The 16,759-nt window shown below is 42.7% G+C and overlaps 1 protein-coding gene across 8 annotated transcripts in view; it reads right to left on the bottom strand.

Moving 5' to 3' along the window:
- Positions 1-16,759, bottom strand: part of nkain1 (sodium/potassium transporting ATPase interacting 1) — a 548,201-nt gene that overhangs the window by 70,026 nt on the left and 461,416 nt on the right. For all 8 annotated transcript variants that reach the window (XM_072548005.1, XM_072548007.1, XM_072548006.1 and 5 more), the window contains one exon: positions 9,043-9,240. In XM_072548005.1, coding sequence (XP_072404106.1) covers positions 9,043-9,240 — 198 coding nt within the window. The remainder of the gene's footprint in view (positions 1-9,042; positions 9,241-16,759) is intronic.

The raw sequence follows: 16,759 nt of genomic DNA, 5'->3' as shown, positions 1-16,759 counted from the left end.
GCCAGGCCACGTGAGGATGACAGATTTCCTTCCTTCAAAGACATTAATGAACCAGATGGGTTTTTAACCACAGTGCTGGTCACTATTCAAATGGCTTTTTGATTCTAGATTTTCTAATTAAGTTCAAACCTGATTGTCTATCATGGTGGGATTTGAACCATGTCCCCAGAACAGTAGTTTGGGGCTCTGGATTACTCGGATCCTGATGAAGGGCTTATTCCCAAAATGTTGACTCTCTTGCTCCTTGGTTGCTGCCTGAGCTGCTGTGCTTTTCCAGTGCCACACTTTTCGGCTCTAGATTACTCGTCTGGTGACAACACCACCACTTGTGAGCCAGAGGCAAGTGTGCAACTAACACAGGGTGACAAACAAAGGAGTCAACTAATGCTGGAACTATCCTGGGAGACAGCTGCAAGACTAAGACCTACAAACCCAGCATGAGCCTGTATTTTCAGCAAGGAACGAAAGGGGAGAGTTGGGGAGGCAGAGGGGACAAGAGGGGAGAGAGGGATAGACATTGTGAAATAGGAGAACTGTATATACTTGAGTAAAAATCGATCTCTTGTTAACATTGACCCCTATTTTTTGCCAAAAAGTCTGGAATTTTCCATATATCTCATATAAAAGTCTACCCTAGTTATTCACAGATAACAGATCAACATTTGTGAGTCAAGGTTTTATCCTGGACATAAAGTTAAAAATCACACAACACCAGGTTGGAGTCCAACAGGTTTATTTGGAAGTACAAGCTTTCGGAGTACTGCTCCTTCATCAGGTAGCTAGCTCTGAAAGCTAGTGCTTCCAAATAAAGCTGTTGGACTATAACCTGCTGTTGTGTAATTTTTAACTTTGTCCATCCCAGTCCAACTCTGGCACCTCATGCCTGTACATAAATGTTACAATGAAGGAATGATTTTGTTTCTCATGCTATTATGTGTTTTGATGTATAATTCACACCAACATTAGGCTATAGATTTCTTAAGTTCATTATCGAACGGGTACTCTAATTAGCGTGATACAAAGTTGATTGCACCATCATTTCCTATATAAGATTGACCTATATAGATTTAGTTCGCTATAATTACCAGGTAGCTGTTGACGATTTCTCACATCTACAATGATCAGTGAAACTATATGAGAGTTAAATGTCTGAACTATTTTACTTACAGAAACAAAAGCTTAAAATGTTAATTTGAAAAACAAACAATGGTGGACAAGAGAAAATAGAGGGAAATGGAAGAATTTGGCACAAAAGCTTAGGCCACATCAGGTCAGAGTCTCTTTGTGTGCAGCCAAACTGAGCTCAATTCCCCTGTAGCATTTATGGAATTACCATAATTTGGTCTGCACGAATTTCAGCCCCTCAAAAGTAGTATCCAAGTAATAGTCAACCCCATAAGCTTAACTTTAAAAATAGTCTAGAAAATTCAACTTGTACATGAGTATGTATGGTATATAAATCTCAATTATAGATGTATCTAAATAAGTTCCATTTTCAGAGAGGATGATTTATTCCCATATGAATAATGATTTCACAGAGCTGCTATTTCCCCTCTATTGAACTTTTCACCATTTATGATACAGTTTGATGAATTCACAACCTAATTCTTAGTTGAAGCAGTCTGACTGCAGCCGTCAGGAACAACAGCCAATTTTCCTTTCAGTGAAATTTATGCTGCTTTTAAACAAAACAAAATGACAATTATGGTCTGCTTTTATGCTTTTCTCACTCCTCCATCCTGATTGCTTGTCCAATTCTGTTGATGCTTTTCTGACAAAAGATACTTGGCATTGTTGGCATCACTGAGTTCTTGGATCTGAGTAGGTACAAGGCAACAAAGACTCAGAGAGTCCTACAGCATGCAAACAGGCCCTTCAGCCCAAACTGGTCCATGCCGACCAAAACGTCCATCAACACTAACCCCATTTCCCTGTACTAGGCCCATATCCTTGTAAGAGAAAAACAATGACTGCAGATGCTGGAAACCAGATTCTGGATTAGAGTGGTGCTGGAAAAGATCCTTTCCTATCCATGCATTTGTCCAAATGCCTTTTAAATGTTGTTAATGTACTCGCCTCAACACCTTCCGCTGGCAGCTCATTCCATATACATACAACCCTCTGTGTAAAAAAAGTTGTCCCTCAGGTTCCCTTTTATTCTTTCCCCTCTAACCTTAAACTTATGCCCTCTAGTCCTCAATTCCCCAATCCTGGAAAAAAAACTGAGTGGCATTCACCATATCGATGTCTGTCATGATCTCAAAGTTAAAAATCACACAACACCAGGTTATAGTCCAACAGGTTTAATTGGAAGCACACTAGCTTTTGGAGCGTCGCTCCTTCATCAGGTGATAGTGGAGGGCTCAATGCTAAGGCACCGAATTTATAGCAAAAATTTACAGTGTGATGTAACTGAAATTATACATTGAAAAATACCTTGTCTGTTAGCTAAAAGTGAGATAACAGAGTTTTATATGAATTCATGCAGTTTTTGAGCTCAGAGTCTCAGATTAGAATAAATCTAAACATAATGGCATAGACAGAGAACACAGAGGGCTAACACCTTCAACATATTGTCTAGCTAATACTCATTGTTACAGCTAACCTGAGAATGCAACTTTTAAAAAAAAGGGTTTTGTGATTTACACATGAAAGAAGTGAAACTATCATGGTATTCGAACAGATGAAAGACTCAACAGGCAATCAAGGTATTTTTCAATGTATAATTTCAGTTACATCACACTGTAAACTTTTGCTATAAATTCTGTGTTACGATCGAGCCCTCCACTATCACCTGATGAAGGAGCGTCGCTACGAAAGCTAGTGTGCTTCCAATTAAACCTGTTGGACTATAACCTGGTGTTGTGTGATTTTTAACTTTGTACACCCCAGTCCAACACCGGCATCTCCAAATCATGTCACAATCTCATACACTTTTCTATGAGATCCCCCCTCAGTCTCTTAAGCTCTAAAGAAGAAAGACCTATTTTGTCCAATCTCTCCTTATAACTCAGTCCCTTGAATCCTGGCAACATCCTTGTAAATTTCTTCCGCATCTTGCCAGTTCAATAACATCCTTAACTGAAGTTATACAAAACGGTAATTGAAGTATTAAATTCTTAGCGTTGCTTTGACATCCAATTCACACCACTTGTGTCCTGTAGTTTGATATGAGAAATCAATAAAAAAACTCAACAAAACAGCACCAGAGTCCTTCCTGAATCTTTTAAGACAGCCCACCGGGTTGGACTGTTATGCAGTGGGGTGGTAGGCAAATGAGGTTAACATCGTATTGGACCTGAATGTCCTCAGATGTTCTGCCATTGCGTCCTCAGGATTAGTGGTTTCCAAGGGAGTGATTCCTTGGTCCAAGGGAAAATTGGATATTAAACATCCTTATGCAGCTCAGCGATGAAGGGGGATGTCAGTGTCCAGCTGTTCCGAGCTGATTGTGAGGAGGTGACCAGGAATGGACCAGGAGGAGGCAGCAATCAAAAAGGAGAGGGAGGGGACCTCTGGGATGAAAGGCTGTTGCAAGTCTAAATGCTTTAATCAGGCCAATAGTCTTTGAGAAACTGAGCACGTTGATACCTTTAAAGTCTGCTGATTAGGCCAAGACCCTCATATATGCAGCACATGCTCTCAACATTTCTCCAACTGCGTTAAAGTAATTAATGATGTACTATTTTAGAAGTTTGCTGGTGTAAAAAGTAAAGGCACCATAGTCTTACAGGACCATTGAGTTGCTCTCTAATTAGACAGAAAGATGGCAGCGGCTTAACCAGAGGGTCAGACTGCCTCAGGTGAGGGGCAAAGATTGGGAATGAGAATCCTTCATGGTAACCTTAGCTGCTGCGGGAATTGAACCCACACTGTTGGCATCTCACTACATCACAAACCAGCCGTCCAGCCAATTGAGTGAACCAACTGTCTTGCACAACTGGCACACACTAGACTTCTACAAGCCACAACAAGATATTGAGCATTTAAATCGATTTTAGCGACGTTGGCTAAGGGATAATTATTGGTGAAGAAACCAAGCAGAACCTCTTCCTTTGAAAAACACTTTGGGATGTTTTACACCCATCCAAGGCAAACGGGGCATGGGTTTAACGTTTCATTCTTAAATTACAGCACTGCTGGGAGAGTAGCACTCCCTCAATCAGCCTGGATTTTGTTCTCAAGTCTCCAGTGTGGGACAAAAGGGCACAACCTTCCAACTCTAAGGTGAGATACAATGACTAAACTATGGCTGTCACAGTGAAATTAGGCAACCAGTACCACATAACCTTCTGACTGCCAGTTGGCTGGTTACTCGTCTATTCAGGGCTGATCAGTCTTACACAGCAGGATTCCACAAATAGGAGTCCCTCACCCTGCTCGCATAGGCTATAGAAACCTCTTTTCATTTCCTCTTTGTCAATATGGAGAACAGCTAGCCTCTCTCCTTATCCCCAAACCCCCTGCCTCATTAGATTTTGAAATACTGGATGCTGTACCAATCAAGTTCCCAAAATGGCCATTTTTCAAAAATGAATGCCACTTGACTCTACAGTGCAAAACAAAATCTTATTACTTTAACACTTAAAATTTATACTAAGAGTGAAGGAATTAACTTCTTACAAAATGAGTGTGGTGCTGGAAAAGTACAGCAGGTCAGGCAGGATCTGAGGAGCAGGAGAATCGACATTTCAGGCAACAGCCCTTCATTAGATTTCTGATGAAGGATTCTTGCCTGAAATGTTGATTTTCCTGCTCCTCGGATGCTGCCTGACCTGCTGTACTTTTCCAGCACCACTCTCTCGTCTCTAATCCCCAGCATGTGCAGTCCTCACTTTGTCCTGATAGAGTGATACAGAAAGGAACTCATTTGACCAATCACATTTGTACCTCTTTGGGTCCCTTTGCATTTTTAGTGTAGCTACTTGCTTTTACATGTTATGGATTTTTGTTTTACTGATGTTTAACATTTCTTGAAGGTTTTGGCCAGTTTTTATCAGTTTTCCAGCTGTGAATGCAAGTGATTGTGTCCTTTAACCTGTTTGTCAACCCTGGTTACCTGGTCTTCTCTGGGAACAGGAACATTTGAAATAGCTTGTGTCTGTTTCTGTTACCTCATAGTTAAATCTAAATCATTAGCTCAACCATTTGTTGATGTCAACAACTGGAGATAAACTGAAATTAATGGTAATTTGTATGTGACCCACAAGGGTTTGTAATACAGTTATCCCCCCATACTCATGTGGGATAAGCTCCAGGACTGACTGGGGAAGCCCGGGACCGTGGATAGGTGTGAATCCATTCGTTTCAATGGGAAACATACCTTCCTGGCAGCCTCCTGGACCCTGTTTCCAGAACATTCCCTATATTATGTTCTGGCTGCGGTAAACTGTGGGTAACTGAAACAGCAGAAGCCAGACCCGCTGTTCCAAAAATATTTGCAACAGTCCCAACACACACATCCCTTAGCACAGAAGGTAAAATCAAACCCAGGCTCACAGTTTGCAAGGAGAGACAGATGTCCAGCAGCTTGCTTCACACATCCCCTGCTGCAGCTGAACCAAAAAAACCCTCTGCTGCCAGGACTGGCCATTTCCTTTCATTGTACAAGTTATTTCAAAATCATGAAAGCCTTTGGCCTGAGGTATCACCTGTTTAGGGTTAAACAAAAAGGGCCCCAATAAACCATTTGTCTCTGCACCAACTCAGCCGTTTTGGACCCTGGGCTGTTTTATGACCCCTCTGAAAAGAATCAAGGACACAATAACTTTGAGAAAAGGGACCAGCCTTGTGACACGGGGGTCACTGTGTACATCTCTAAATGGTACATAAAGGCAAAGGGTTGGACAGTGAGATCTGTTTCCTTCATTCTGTCCCACTCATGGAATCATATAATGCAGAAAGAGGCCATCTAGCCCATTATGTCTGTTAGCTCTCTGGAAGAGCTATTCAATTAATCTCTTGATTATCCAAAAGTCTGCACTTTCTTTAAAATAAAGCTCATATTCTGATTTGAAAGCCTTCTTTCAACTTGCTTCCATCACCATTTCAGGTATTGTGTCCCAGAGCATAATAACTAGCAGCATAAGAAAATTCTTCACAACTCCCCTTGACCTTTCTGGGCCAATTATTATAAATCCGTGTCTGCTCGGTACTGACCCTCCTGTACTGAAGACCTGACTGTTACGCAAGAACTTTATTCCCTTCCAGTTACAAAATAGGCACAATAACTTATCCTGTAAGATCTCTTATAGCTGTATTCCCATCAGATATAAATAGGAATGGAATCTGTGGCAAATTGATACACACAAGGTCACATTAAGATTCCATAGGTTCCTGAGAGGGTGAGCAAGTGAAATTGCAAATCAAACTTCTGTTTTATTCCCTTGCCGTCTGAGCGTTTTATTTACAATTGGTACTAGGATAGAGAAAGAGATTGCCTTTTCCATTTTTCATTTCCATTTGGGTCACACATCTTATACTCTAATTGGCATGGCTTCTCTTTCAAGGTCAATATTTGTACTGAGGCAGTGGATAGACAGGTGGAAAATGGTGTCATGGATCCAGGAGCTTCCTCATAACTTCTGCTAATGTCAAAGAAATTATCTCGTATTGACACTTTCACTAGTTAATAGAAGCTCAATTAGTAACAGATTGCAATAGATTTTCTGAGTAATTGTTCTTAAATCATAATATATGCTCAAATATTTGCATAAAAATGAACAGATTGACTGTTTAAATTCACACTATTGTGAACAATAGCATAGTGCTAATGTTACTTGATTTATAATCCAGAAACAGGGATGTTCTTGAGATTGGCATTCAGTTCTCACCACAGCAGCTGGGGGGAATGTAAATGCAATTAATAAATCTGAAATAAAATCCTGGATTCATTAATAATAATCATAGAACTACCAGACAGTTATGTAAACAGAACCCATCTGATACATTCATCTTCTTTTGGGAAGGATATCCATTGTCTTTAGTTGGTTTGGCCAATACGTGACTCCAGACCCACGGGTATGTGGTTCACTCTTAAAGTCCTCAGAAATGTCCTAGCAAGTCAATCATTTTAAGGGGAATTAGGAATGGACAATAAATGTTGGTCCTCCAAATGTCAGATTTTCCTTTGTGTTGTGGGCTTGGTGTATTGATTGATGTCTATATCACCGTTGCGTAATTTCAATCCTTGGTAACTTGTAAGTAAACCTTTCACATATGTCAAGTCCCTACCACATCAAACAAGTTGATTCATAACATAAATGCTTTTGATTTTTATACATATATAATATATACACACATCTATATATAATATATATATAGATGATCTACATTATATATAGATGATCAATGATACTCTGCATCTAATTGACAACCTAATGCTAGTCATTAGTTTAACTTGTTCCTAAAATTTGTGGATGAATTTGAGAAAGTTTTAAGCCTTTATAACCAGTCGTTCAAACCACGAAGTGAGTTGTTAGCAGCTAGCATCATAGAGTCGTCCAGTACAGAACAGGTCCTTTGGCCCATCAAGTCTGTACAACCAAAACTACTCTATAATCTATTCTAGCCCTGCTTTCCCACGCTTGGCCCAAATGATACGACATTTCAAGTTGCTCATCCAAGTCGATGTTAAAGGTTGTGAGGTTTCCCACTCACTGCCCTCCTAGGCAGTGCATTCCGGATTTCCACCACCTTTCCCTTCAATCCCCTCTAAACCTCTTGCCTTTCATTTTGTGATCATGCCCCCTTGTTATTAACCCTTTGATTAAGGGGAACTCGGCTTTCTGCTCACCTTGCCTGTGACCCCCTATAACCTTACTGTCCTCTAGCTGATCACTCCTCAACCTTCCTCTGCTTAATGCATTACAATGCACTGTTACCACAATCTCGCATCACACAAAATTAGAGATAATTACATCCCTGTGGCTGCTAAGCACTGAAGTTTAAATTAAACACAAATTATTTCTTATAGGATTAATGTTTAAATGGATTAAAGTTCTGTTGGTTTCTTGAGCTGATGACCTTTACATTCAAAACGAAAATGGTCTTCATAGCTCCAATTGTTCATTTTAAAATGCATACATTCAAGATATTTTAGTTTCTTCCCTTCTCTACAGTCCCAGCTAAAAGGACTGATTTCAAAATCCTTATATTTTTATCCCTACCTATGCTGCTCTGCTGCCAGAAATGGGGGTAAATTGTCCTTTTTTTCAGTGGGAAGGAGATGCAGGTTTTTGGTATGATCCTGTCAAAGCTGCTCACATTAAATCCTGTTCCCCTCACTTCCCCACGATCTCAAATATGATAAAAACCAGAAGAACTGCTGATACTGTAAATCAGAAATAAATTCAGAAATTACTGGAAAAGCTCAGCATGTCCAGCAGCATCGGTGGAGAGAAATCAGAGTTAACGTTTCGGGTGGAATAAAAGACGCTGCAGGACCCGCTGAGCTTTTCCAGCAATTTCTGTTATTGCTTCTTAAATATGATAATTCCTGATGCCTGTCAGTCTTTCAAAAACTGAAGGTTGGCTTCGCCTAATCACCAATCTGTCCCGCTCTCCATAACCTTATTAGTCTCCTATGCAATAATCCCTGGGCTTTCTCCTTCGCCTCTCAGTTGAGAAACAGAAAGCTAAGATTGCTTTGCTTTTTCATTCACAGAATGAGGGCATCACTTGCAAGGTCAGCATTTATTGCCCAGAGGGGCAATCAAGAGTCAATCATATTGCAGTGGGTCTGGAGTCACATGCAGTCCGCACCAGGTAAAGATGGCAGTTTTCTTCCCCAAATGGCATTAGTGAACCAGGTAGGTTTTTCCGACAAATGACTCATGGTCATGATTAATTGCAGATATTTATTGAATTAAAATTCCACCATCAACCAGGGTGGGAATTGAACCAGGTCCCCAGATGTTATCTAGATTAACAGCCAGCGATAATACCACTAGGCTATCACCTCCCTGCATGGGTGTGGCCATGCCTGGAAACATCTCTTGCCTCAATGTTCTTTGCGAGGGAAAGTGAAGGTAAACACTTAACTGCAAGGAGGATCTGTAAGGAACTGCTGGTGACTTCAATGTATTGGTAGTCAAGGAGACAGCCTGACACTGTGATAACGTGATGGTCTTCAGGAGCCTGGTCAGCAGAAGTCACTTGGGTTGCCACACAGCCGGGTCCATTCTGCATCCACCATGAGCGATGCAGTGAGGTGTTGAAGGTCATGACAAAATCTCTGTCCTGCAAAACAAAATGTAACAAAGCTTGTTAACCATGAGGGTGAGTGTGGGAGCACTATGTGGTATATAATCATTCCCAACAAAATTAAAAGATTTGGATTAATGCCACTCTTTCTTACTAAAGTAACTCACAGGAGGAATTTCACCTGCCGATGTGACAACTAGAAACTTTACCAAAAAGGATCAATAGGCTTTTTGGCCTTTCATACCTGCTGTTCCAACAATATAATCATGTCTGGTCAACTGCATGAAAAGATAAAAATGCTTTAGTCCAAGAAATCCGGGTTGCAATGTCAGTGTGTGAGCACTTAGACAGTAACAATCTTTCCATGTTATTTATAAAAAAAGTGTTGATATAGTGTGTTTGAAATGGATTAATCTCCTGACATTTCCAATCCCTGCCCATCCACCAATGGTACATGCCTGAGTTTCCTGTTGGTGTAGCAGGTTCTAGTGGTCCCTGGTGGTGATGCTGTAGTATTACAGCAGGAGTGAAATAACAAGGAAAGCCTGAACCCAGGACAAAATGGAAATGTGTGGCGCTGGAAAAGCACAGCAGGACAGGCAGCATCCGAGGAGCGGGAGAATCGACACACAAGCCCTTCATCAGGAATGTGGAGGGGGAAGGGGGATGAGAGAGAAATAGGGGGTGGAGCTGGGCGTAAGGTGGCTAGGAAGGCAACAGGTAGATGGAGGTAGGGTGGTGATGGTGATAGTTCGGAGCGGAGGATGGTGTGGACAGGTAAGACAGTGGGGCCGAGTTGGAGGGCTGGAAGTGTATTGAAGTGGAGGGAGGGGTCATTTGGAAATTGGTGAAGTTGATGTTGATGCAATATGGTTGTTTCCCAATCTCCCCTCCCTACCCCCCCACCTCGGCACCGCCCTCTTGACCTGACCTACCTATCCACCTTCCTTCTCACCTACCTGCTTCACTGACCTAACACAATTACGCCCCATCTGCATCCACCTATCAGTTTCCCAGCTACCTTCCCCCCCCCCAAGCCCCATCCTGTTTAGATTAGATTACTTACAGTGTGGAAACAGGCCCTTCGGCCCAACAAGTCCACACCGCCCCGCCGAAGCACAACCCACCCATACCCCTACATCTACCCCTTACCTAACACTACGGGCAATTTAGCATAGCCAATTCACCTGACCTGCACATCTTTGGACTGTGGGAGGAAACCGGAGCACCCGGAGGAAACCCACGCAGACACTGGGAGAACGTGCAAACTCCACACAGTCAGTCGCCTGAGGCGGGTATTGAACCCGGGTCTCTGGCGCTGTGAGGCAACAGTGCTAACCACTGTGCCACCGTGCCACCCACTATTTCCCTCTGATCCCCTTGCCCATTCCACATTCCTGATGAAGGGCTTATGCCCAAAACGTTGACTCCCCTGCTCCTCGGGTGCTGCCTGACCTGCTTTCCTTTCCCAGCACTACTTTTTAATCGACTCTTGACTCTGCAGAATCTGCTGTCCTCACTTTGTCCCGGAAGGGGAAATGATTGGAAAATGTCTCTGTCCTATTACACTAGGACTCCACAACACTAAGGGACTAGGGTTGATTTTACACACACAAACTTTGTCAATATCCCCCAGTCACTGCTATCCCTTTGGAAGAAATAATCTAATTTCCATTGGGAGACTCTGCTGTGGTTTCACCAAGAGTTCTGTTTTTCAAAAGTTCATGGATTGTTGAAATTGAATGTAAACTAGACTCTGATTACTTTAAGTTAGAATGATTACTGTAAATCCTGCCCTGTCTTCAATCATTGACTGCTATAAAAGTGTCTATATTTACACAGTGCTAAACTTTCAAATTTAAGATTGGTTGAAATCCACACAGCATTCATTCCTATATGTAGACACAGTAGTCATGTAGGTTAAGTAAATAAGGTTGCATTTTGTACAGGTATTTTTCTTTGAGTAAGATCATTCCTAAATGTGCACTTGTTACTGATTATTCCAGAAAGATTCATTTTGGAGAATCTAGAATACAGGAGCGTTGTCCTAGCAGGAGGAACCCATCATTCAGGAGCGAGATGAGGGAAACTCTCTTTACATAAACCTTGTGACTCTTTGGAACTTTTTACCCCAGAGATTTGTGGATGCTCCAACATTGAACACATTTAAAACTGGGATAGTCAGCTTTTCCGTTTGAGGGAATCAGGGAATATGGGGAGTTGGAGGGAAAGTCGAATTGAAGCCGAAGATCTGCCATGATCACAGTGACCAGCAGAGTAGGTTCAATGGCCTGAGTGGTCCCATCCATGTCCTATTTCTAATGTTTAATATGTGACTTGTTTTCATACAGTCACTAACCTGGCAAGTCCAATATGTTTTGTAAACAATAACAGCAGAGGAAGTAGCAACTGGGGAGGGAGGGAGGGAGGGAATGTGGGCGGGTGAGGGGGAGGGGATGTGGGAGGGTGAGGGGGAGAGGATGTGGACGGGTGGGGAGGGGATGTGGATGGGTGAGAGGGAGGGGATGTGGGTGGGTGAGAGGGCGGGAGGGGATGTGGGCGGGTGAGGGGAGAGAGGGGATGTGGGCGGGTGAGGGGGAGGGGATGTGGGAGGGTGAGGGGGAGAGGATGTGGACGGGTGGGGAGGGGATGTGGATGGGTGAGAGGGAGGGGATGTGGGTGGGTGAGAGGGCGGGAGGGGATGTGGGCGGGTGAGGGGAGGGGACGTGGGTGGGTGAGAGGGTGGGAGGGGATGTGGGTGGGTGAGGGTATGTGGGCAGGTGAGGGTTAGGGGATGTGGGCGGGTGAGGGGGACGGGATGTGGGCGGGTGAGGGGGAGGGGATGTGGGCGGGTGAGGGGGAGAGGATGTGGACGGGTGGGGGAGGGGACGTGGGTGGGTGAGAGGGTGGGAGGGGATGTGGGCGGGTGAGGGTGAGGGGATGTGGGTGGGTGAGGGGATGTGGGCAGGTGAGGGTTAGGGGATGTGGGCGGGCGAGGGGAGGGAGGGGATGTGGGCAGATGGGGGTGGATGGGGCAGAGATGACTTATCTTGGTTTGGAATCTGTCTCAGTGTAACTTTCAGTTAATTTGGAAAGAATGCTAATTAGTTCCCAGAGGGCTGGCAGGAACAGCTACAAATATATTACAGTAAATTGCTGTTGAATGAAGTTTCCTCAGCATATTGGCCCATGTTTTGAGAATCTCATTATAACGCAAGACACAAAAACCGTACATTACAAGTAGGTATATGCTGCGAGGAATGGATCTTGTCAAATAAATCACAAAAACGTTTGCACAGTCCAATCAGCTTTCCCACAGAATATAAGAAACCACCCCTGCTTCATTTGCACACTACCTTTCACAAGTGTGCAAGGTCTAAAATCGATAAGGAATTCAAACTAACAGTCAGAAAACCATTACCGAGTGATTGAAGTATTTTACTTACCTGGTTTAATAGCCTGTAGGAATTGTCAGGCCTGGATTCCAAATTACTTCAGGTCGTTTCAAACAACACACACCAATACTGTGATTTCTAACTCAGTGAATACCATCCCACTGAGAGTCAAATGGTTGTATTGTGAATAAAGCAATCTAAGTCTCTGGAACACAAAATCCAATGGCTCCAAGTGAGGACCCTCACTACCACAAACTGTTGGAGTTCAAGAGAAGGCTCCATCGTCTTCTCAAAGGGGATAGGAGTTACATTGCTCACAGTGCACACATCCAAAGAATACATTTATAAAAAAGGTGTCATGGGTGTCTCATGACTCTGATTTGACGAGTTTGTGTGAAGTAACTTTGTACTTTGAATAGTTTTTGAACAAATGTAAGACGGAAATAAACCTAATAATCTAATTGGTTGGCCATTGCTCAGACATAACTGATTAATGCTATTAAATTGCTATTCTTTTCTTTTAGAAAAGCACATGCATACGATAAAATCTAAGCTGCACAGTTTATGTGTTGCATCTGGAGATTATTATGGTTTTGCCTCCAGCAGGGTATATTACCTGATGGGGCAGCACTTCTGTAAGTTTTGATAGTCTTAATAAACTTATGTTTGCGTATTTGTGCACTTTAAACTGCTTAGAACAAAGTTACTGGTAGCTACATTTATAAGTTCTTTTCGAGGAGTTGTTATATCAGTTTAACCATTTTTCTCACACTCTGTTGTTGTCAATAGCCCACCCATCTGATCCCAGTGAAGGACATGACTTTCCCAAAGTGCAAAGGTTCAAACACCCCAAAACCATGGACAATATGAAAATCCAAACTTCAAGACAAATGTGATTGAAACAGGTGTGAAGGAGATAATTCTAACCTTGCACAAGGGTGAGGTAACCAAAAGTTGAGAGGGTGTTATTGGAAAAGCACAGCAGGTCAGGCAGCATCCAAGGAGCAGGAAAATTGACATTTTGGGCCAGAGCCCTTCATCAAGAGACATTCCTGATGTCGATTTTCCTGCTCCTTGGATGCTTCCAGACCTGCTGTGCTTTTCCAGCAACACACTCTCAATCCTGATCTCCAGCATCGACAGACCTCACTGTCTCCTGAGGTAACCAAACCTCTGGCAATAAAAGACAGGAAGTGAGTTCATCGCAAACAATGGTGTCAGATAACTACCAAATGTCCAGTTAAGAGACTGGAAGAGACATTATTATAAGCAATTGTACATTGATGGATGGTATAACCAACCCTGGAGCCTGGTATTCCTACCACAGGGTATAAACTGCTTGTAATGTAGAAAGAATATTCTGTCCATTCAGTCCTGTCCCAGAGCAAAGAATAACAGTTGCGACAGATATCACCCGCTGCACATTAAACGTAAACACCATACGTTGCAACTTTAAGTCACGTTATCTCAGTATGGCAATGAGTTGAGTACAAAATGGGCTCTGAGCATGTCTGCTCATCTTTCATATTTAGTACAAACCTATGGGGGGGGGGGGGGTGGCAATGACCTAGCAGTGATATCACTTAGACAGTTTATCCAAGACTCATGTTCTGTGGATTCAGGCTCAAGTCCTACCATACCTGGAAGCAGAAGTTCAATTCAATAAAAATCTGGAGTTAAGAGACTAATGAAAACTATTGTTGATTTTGGGGGGGCGGGGCGGGGCAGGAAAAAAAACCCCATCTGTTCACTAATGTCCCTTAGGGAAGGAAATTGCACTGTTTTCTTGGTCTGGCCCATATGTGACTCCAGACCCACAGCAACGTGGGTTGACTCTTAACTGTCCTCTGGGCAACTAGGAATGGGCAATAAATGCTGACCTAGCCATTGATGCCCTCATCCCATGAATAATAATAAAACAAAAGTTGACCATAAGTAAGGATTGCCAGCTCTGGTTGGACATGTTTCTGGAGGTTTCATCACATGACCTTAATGTTGCAAACCAGCTTCCATCGTCCTGATTTTAATCATGAGAGATTACCATCCACAGGTACCTTGTTTGTCGATGCTAAGTGGAAAATGAATCTTTACTGATTCTTTGTAGTTTGCCAAACGGCCTTTATCTCAATGTTCAACAATTTTATAGCCAATAAACAGAAGGAAACATATTTTTTGAAGGTATTTTTCTTAACCCTCCAGTGATTTTCTCCTCCATGTCATTTGCAGCAACGTCCCAGAGATTAACCTTTAATTCATGAAGACTTCAAGAAAACCTGGACAATTGGCAGCTAGTGGAAGTGGGCATGGGTTTGAACAATGCTGTCTAAAGATCTGTGGTGAATTTATGCAGTGCATCTTGAAGATAGTACACACTGATGCTACTGAGTTAAATACTTAAGGGAGGCAGTACATCTGAGATAATGGAGAGTGGACAGAGTGTTGGACTTAAAGAAATGCTACCATGGTTACCAAGATGGTGGAGCACATTCACTGAATGACCCAATGTTCCGTAATTGATGCTTGAAAGCATTTTCCTGATAAAATATGAGAGGAATAAAAACAATGAGTAATTACTTTGCACTTTTCTGTCAGAATTTGTTTTAAACGGTTGTTTCTGTAATTTTTTTTCATATAAATAAATCTTGACTGAAAAACAAATTCTCAAAGGTGTAAGCCCGAGGTACAGGCCAGGGTCACATTTGGAAATGAAACCTAAGCAGGAAAAAGAAGAACTATAACATTCACAGAATCATCGAATCATTTTAACGATTGCCAGTGAAAGAATCGGAGAAAGAAAATGTTTGCTATGAGTAACAAATGTGTGGAACACAGAAAAATAAGTAGGCATTCAGCCTGTCGAGCTGTTCCTGGAGAAATAAAAAAGACCTAAGGGTTTCTTTAACCATGTGGTGTCTTTGAGGCATCACAATAAGAAAAGTCCACGTCCATCAAAAACCTTAGTGTCATCACTGTTGATAGTACTCCCGTTACTACTGATACAACACACTGCAGTTACTGTTATAGCTGCCAGCAGTACTGTTGTAATGTAAAGAAAAAACAGAAAGAGTTGGAGAAACTCAGCAGGTCTGGCAGCATCTGCAGACAGAGAAACAGACTTTATGTCCAAAGACTCATCTTCAGAACTGAAGGGGTTTAATGCTGTTGAAAATGTGGGAGGAAGACTGAATGGAACCGATAGTGGAGGATGCCTAGACCAATAGGAAAGGTAGTACTAATCATGGTAAAGGATAAATCTAGATGCAACATAGGAGGGGCAAATTGCTGCAGATGCTGGAATTTGAACTGAAAACAACAGCAGGTCAGGCAGCATTCAGGGAGAGAGAGCAAGCTAACATTTTGGGTCTAGATGACTCTTCATCAGAGATTGAGTGAGTGATGATGAAGAGTCATCTGGATTCGAAACAGTAGCTTGCCCTGTCTCCCTGGATGTTGCCGGATCCACCATGATCTTCAGCACTTGATGTTTTCAGTCTAGATGCACCATAGGTGTTATTGGTAGGTGCGAGTAGTCAAAGATAGTTTGACTTTGCTGACAGGAAACCCATGAACGCAAGACACAGGGCAGGGGGAGGGCATGTGCAGAATGGAGGTGGAGTAAAACTGGAGGATAGAGTTCATGTTCTGGATTAGTGGTGCTGGAAGAGCACAGCAGTTCAGGCAGCATCCAACGAGCAGTGAAATCGACGTTTCGGGCAAGAGCCCTTCTGAAGGGCTCTTGCCCGAAACGTCGATTTCGCTGCTCGTTGGATGCTGCCTGAACTGCTGTGCTCTTCCAGCACCACTAATCCAGAATTTGGTTTCCAGCATCTGCAGTCATTGTTTTTACCTCGTTCGAGTTCATGGTCAGGAGCTGTTGAGTTCAAAGTCGAGTCCTGAGGCTATAAAGCACCGAAGCAGACAGTGAGGTGCTATTCCTTCTGTAGTGAGTTTCACTGAAACTCTGCAGCAGTCCTTTTAGCAGGAGAACTAGCACAAAAGCAAAATGGCCAATAACTGGAAGATCAGGGTCACTCTTACAACTCGTACAAGGACTACAGTCACTGATGCCAAGACAGTATAAACAATAACTTTCATTACAGAGCCAGCATACAACCACAGAGCTACACACTGAGAGCAGAAATAAGAGAAGGCAGCCAGAT

Source organism: Chiloscyllium punctatum, chromosome 27, assembly GCF_047496795.1.
Source record: "Chiloscyllium punctatum isolate Juve2018m chromosome 27, sChiPun1.3, whole genome shotgun sequence".
NCBI classification, from domain to species: domain Eukaryota; kingdom Metazoa; phylum Chordata; class Chondrichthyes; order Orectolobiformes; family Hemiscylliidae; genus Chiloscyllium; species Chiloscyllium punctatum.
The sequence above is the reverse complement of the archived record's forward strand: the minus strand, read 5'-3'. Positions and strand labels throughout refer to the sequence as shown.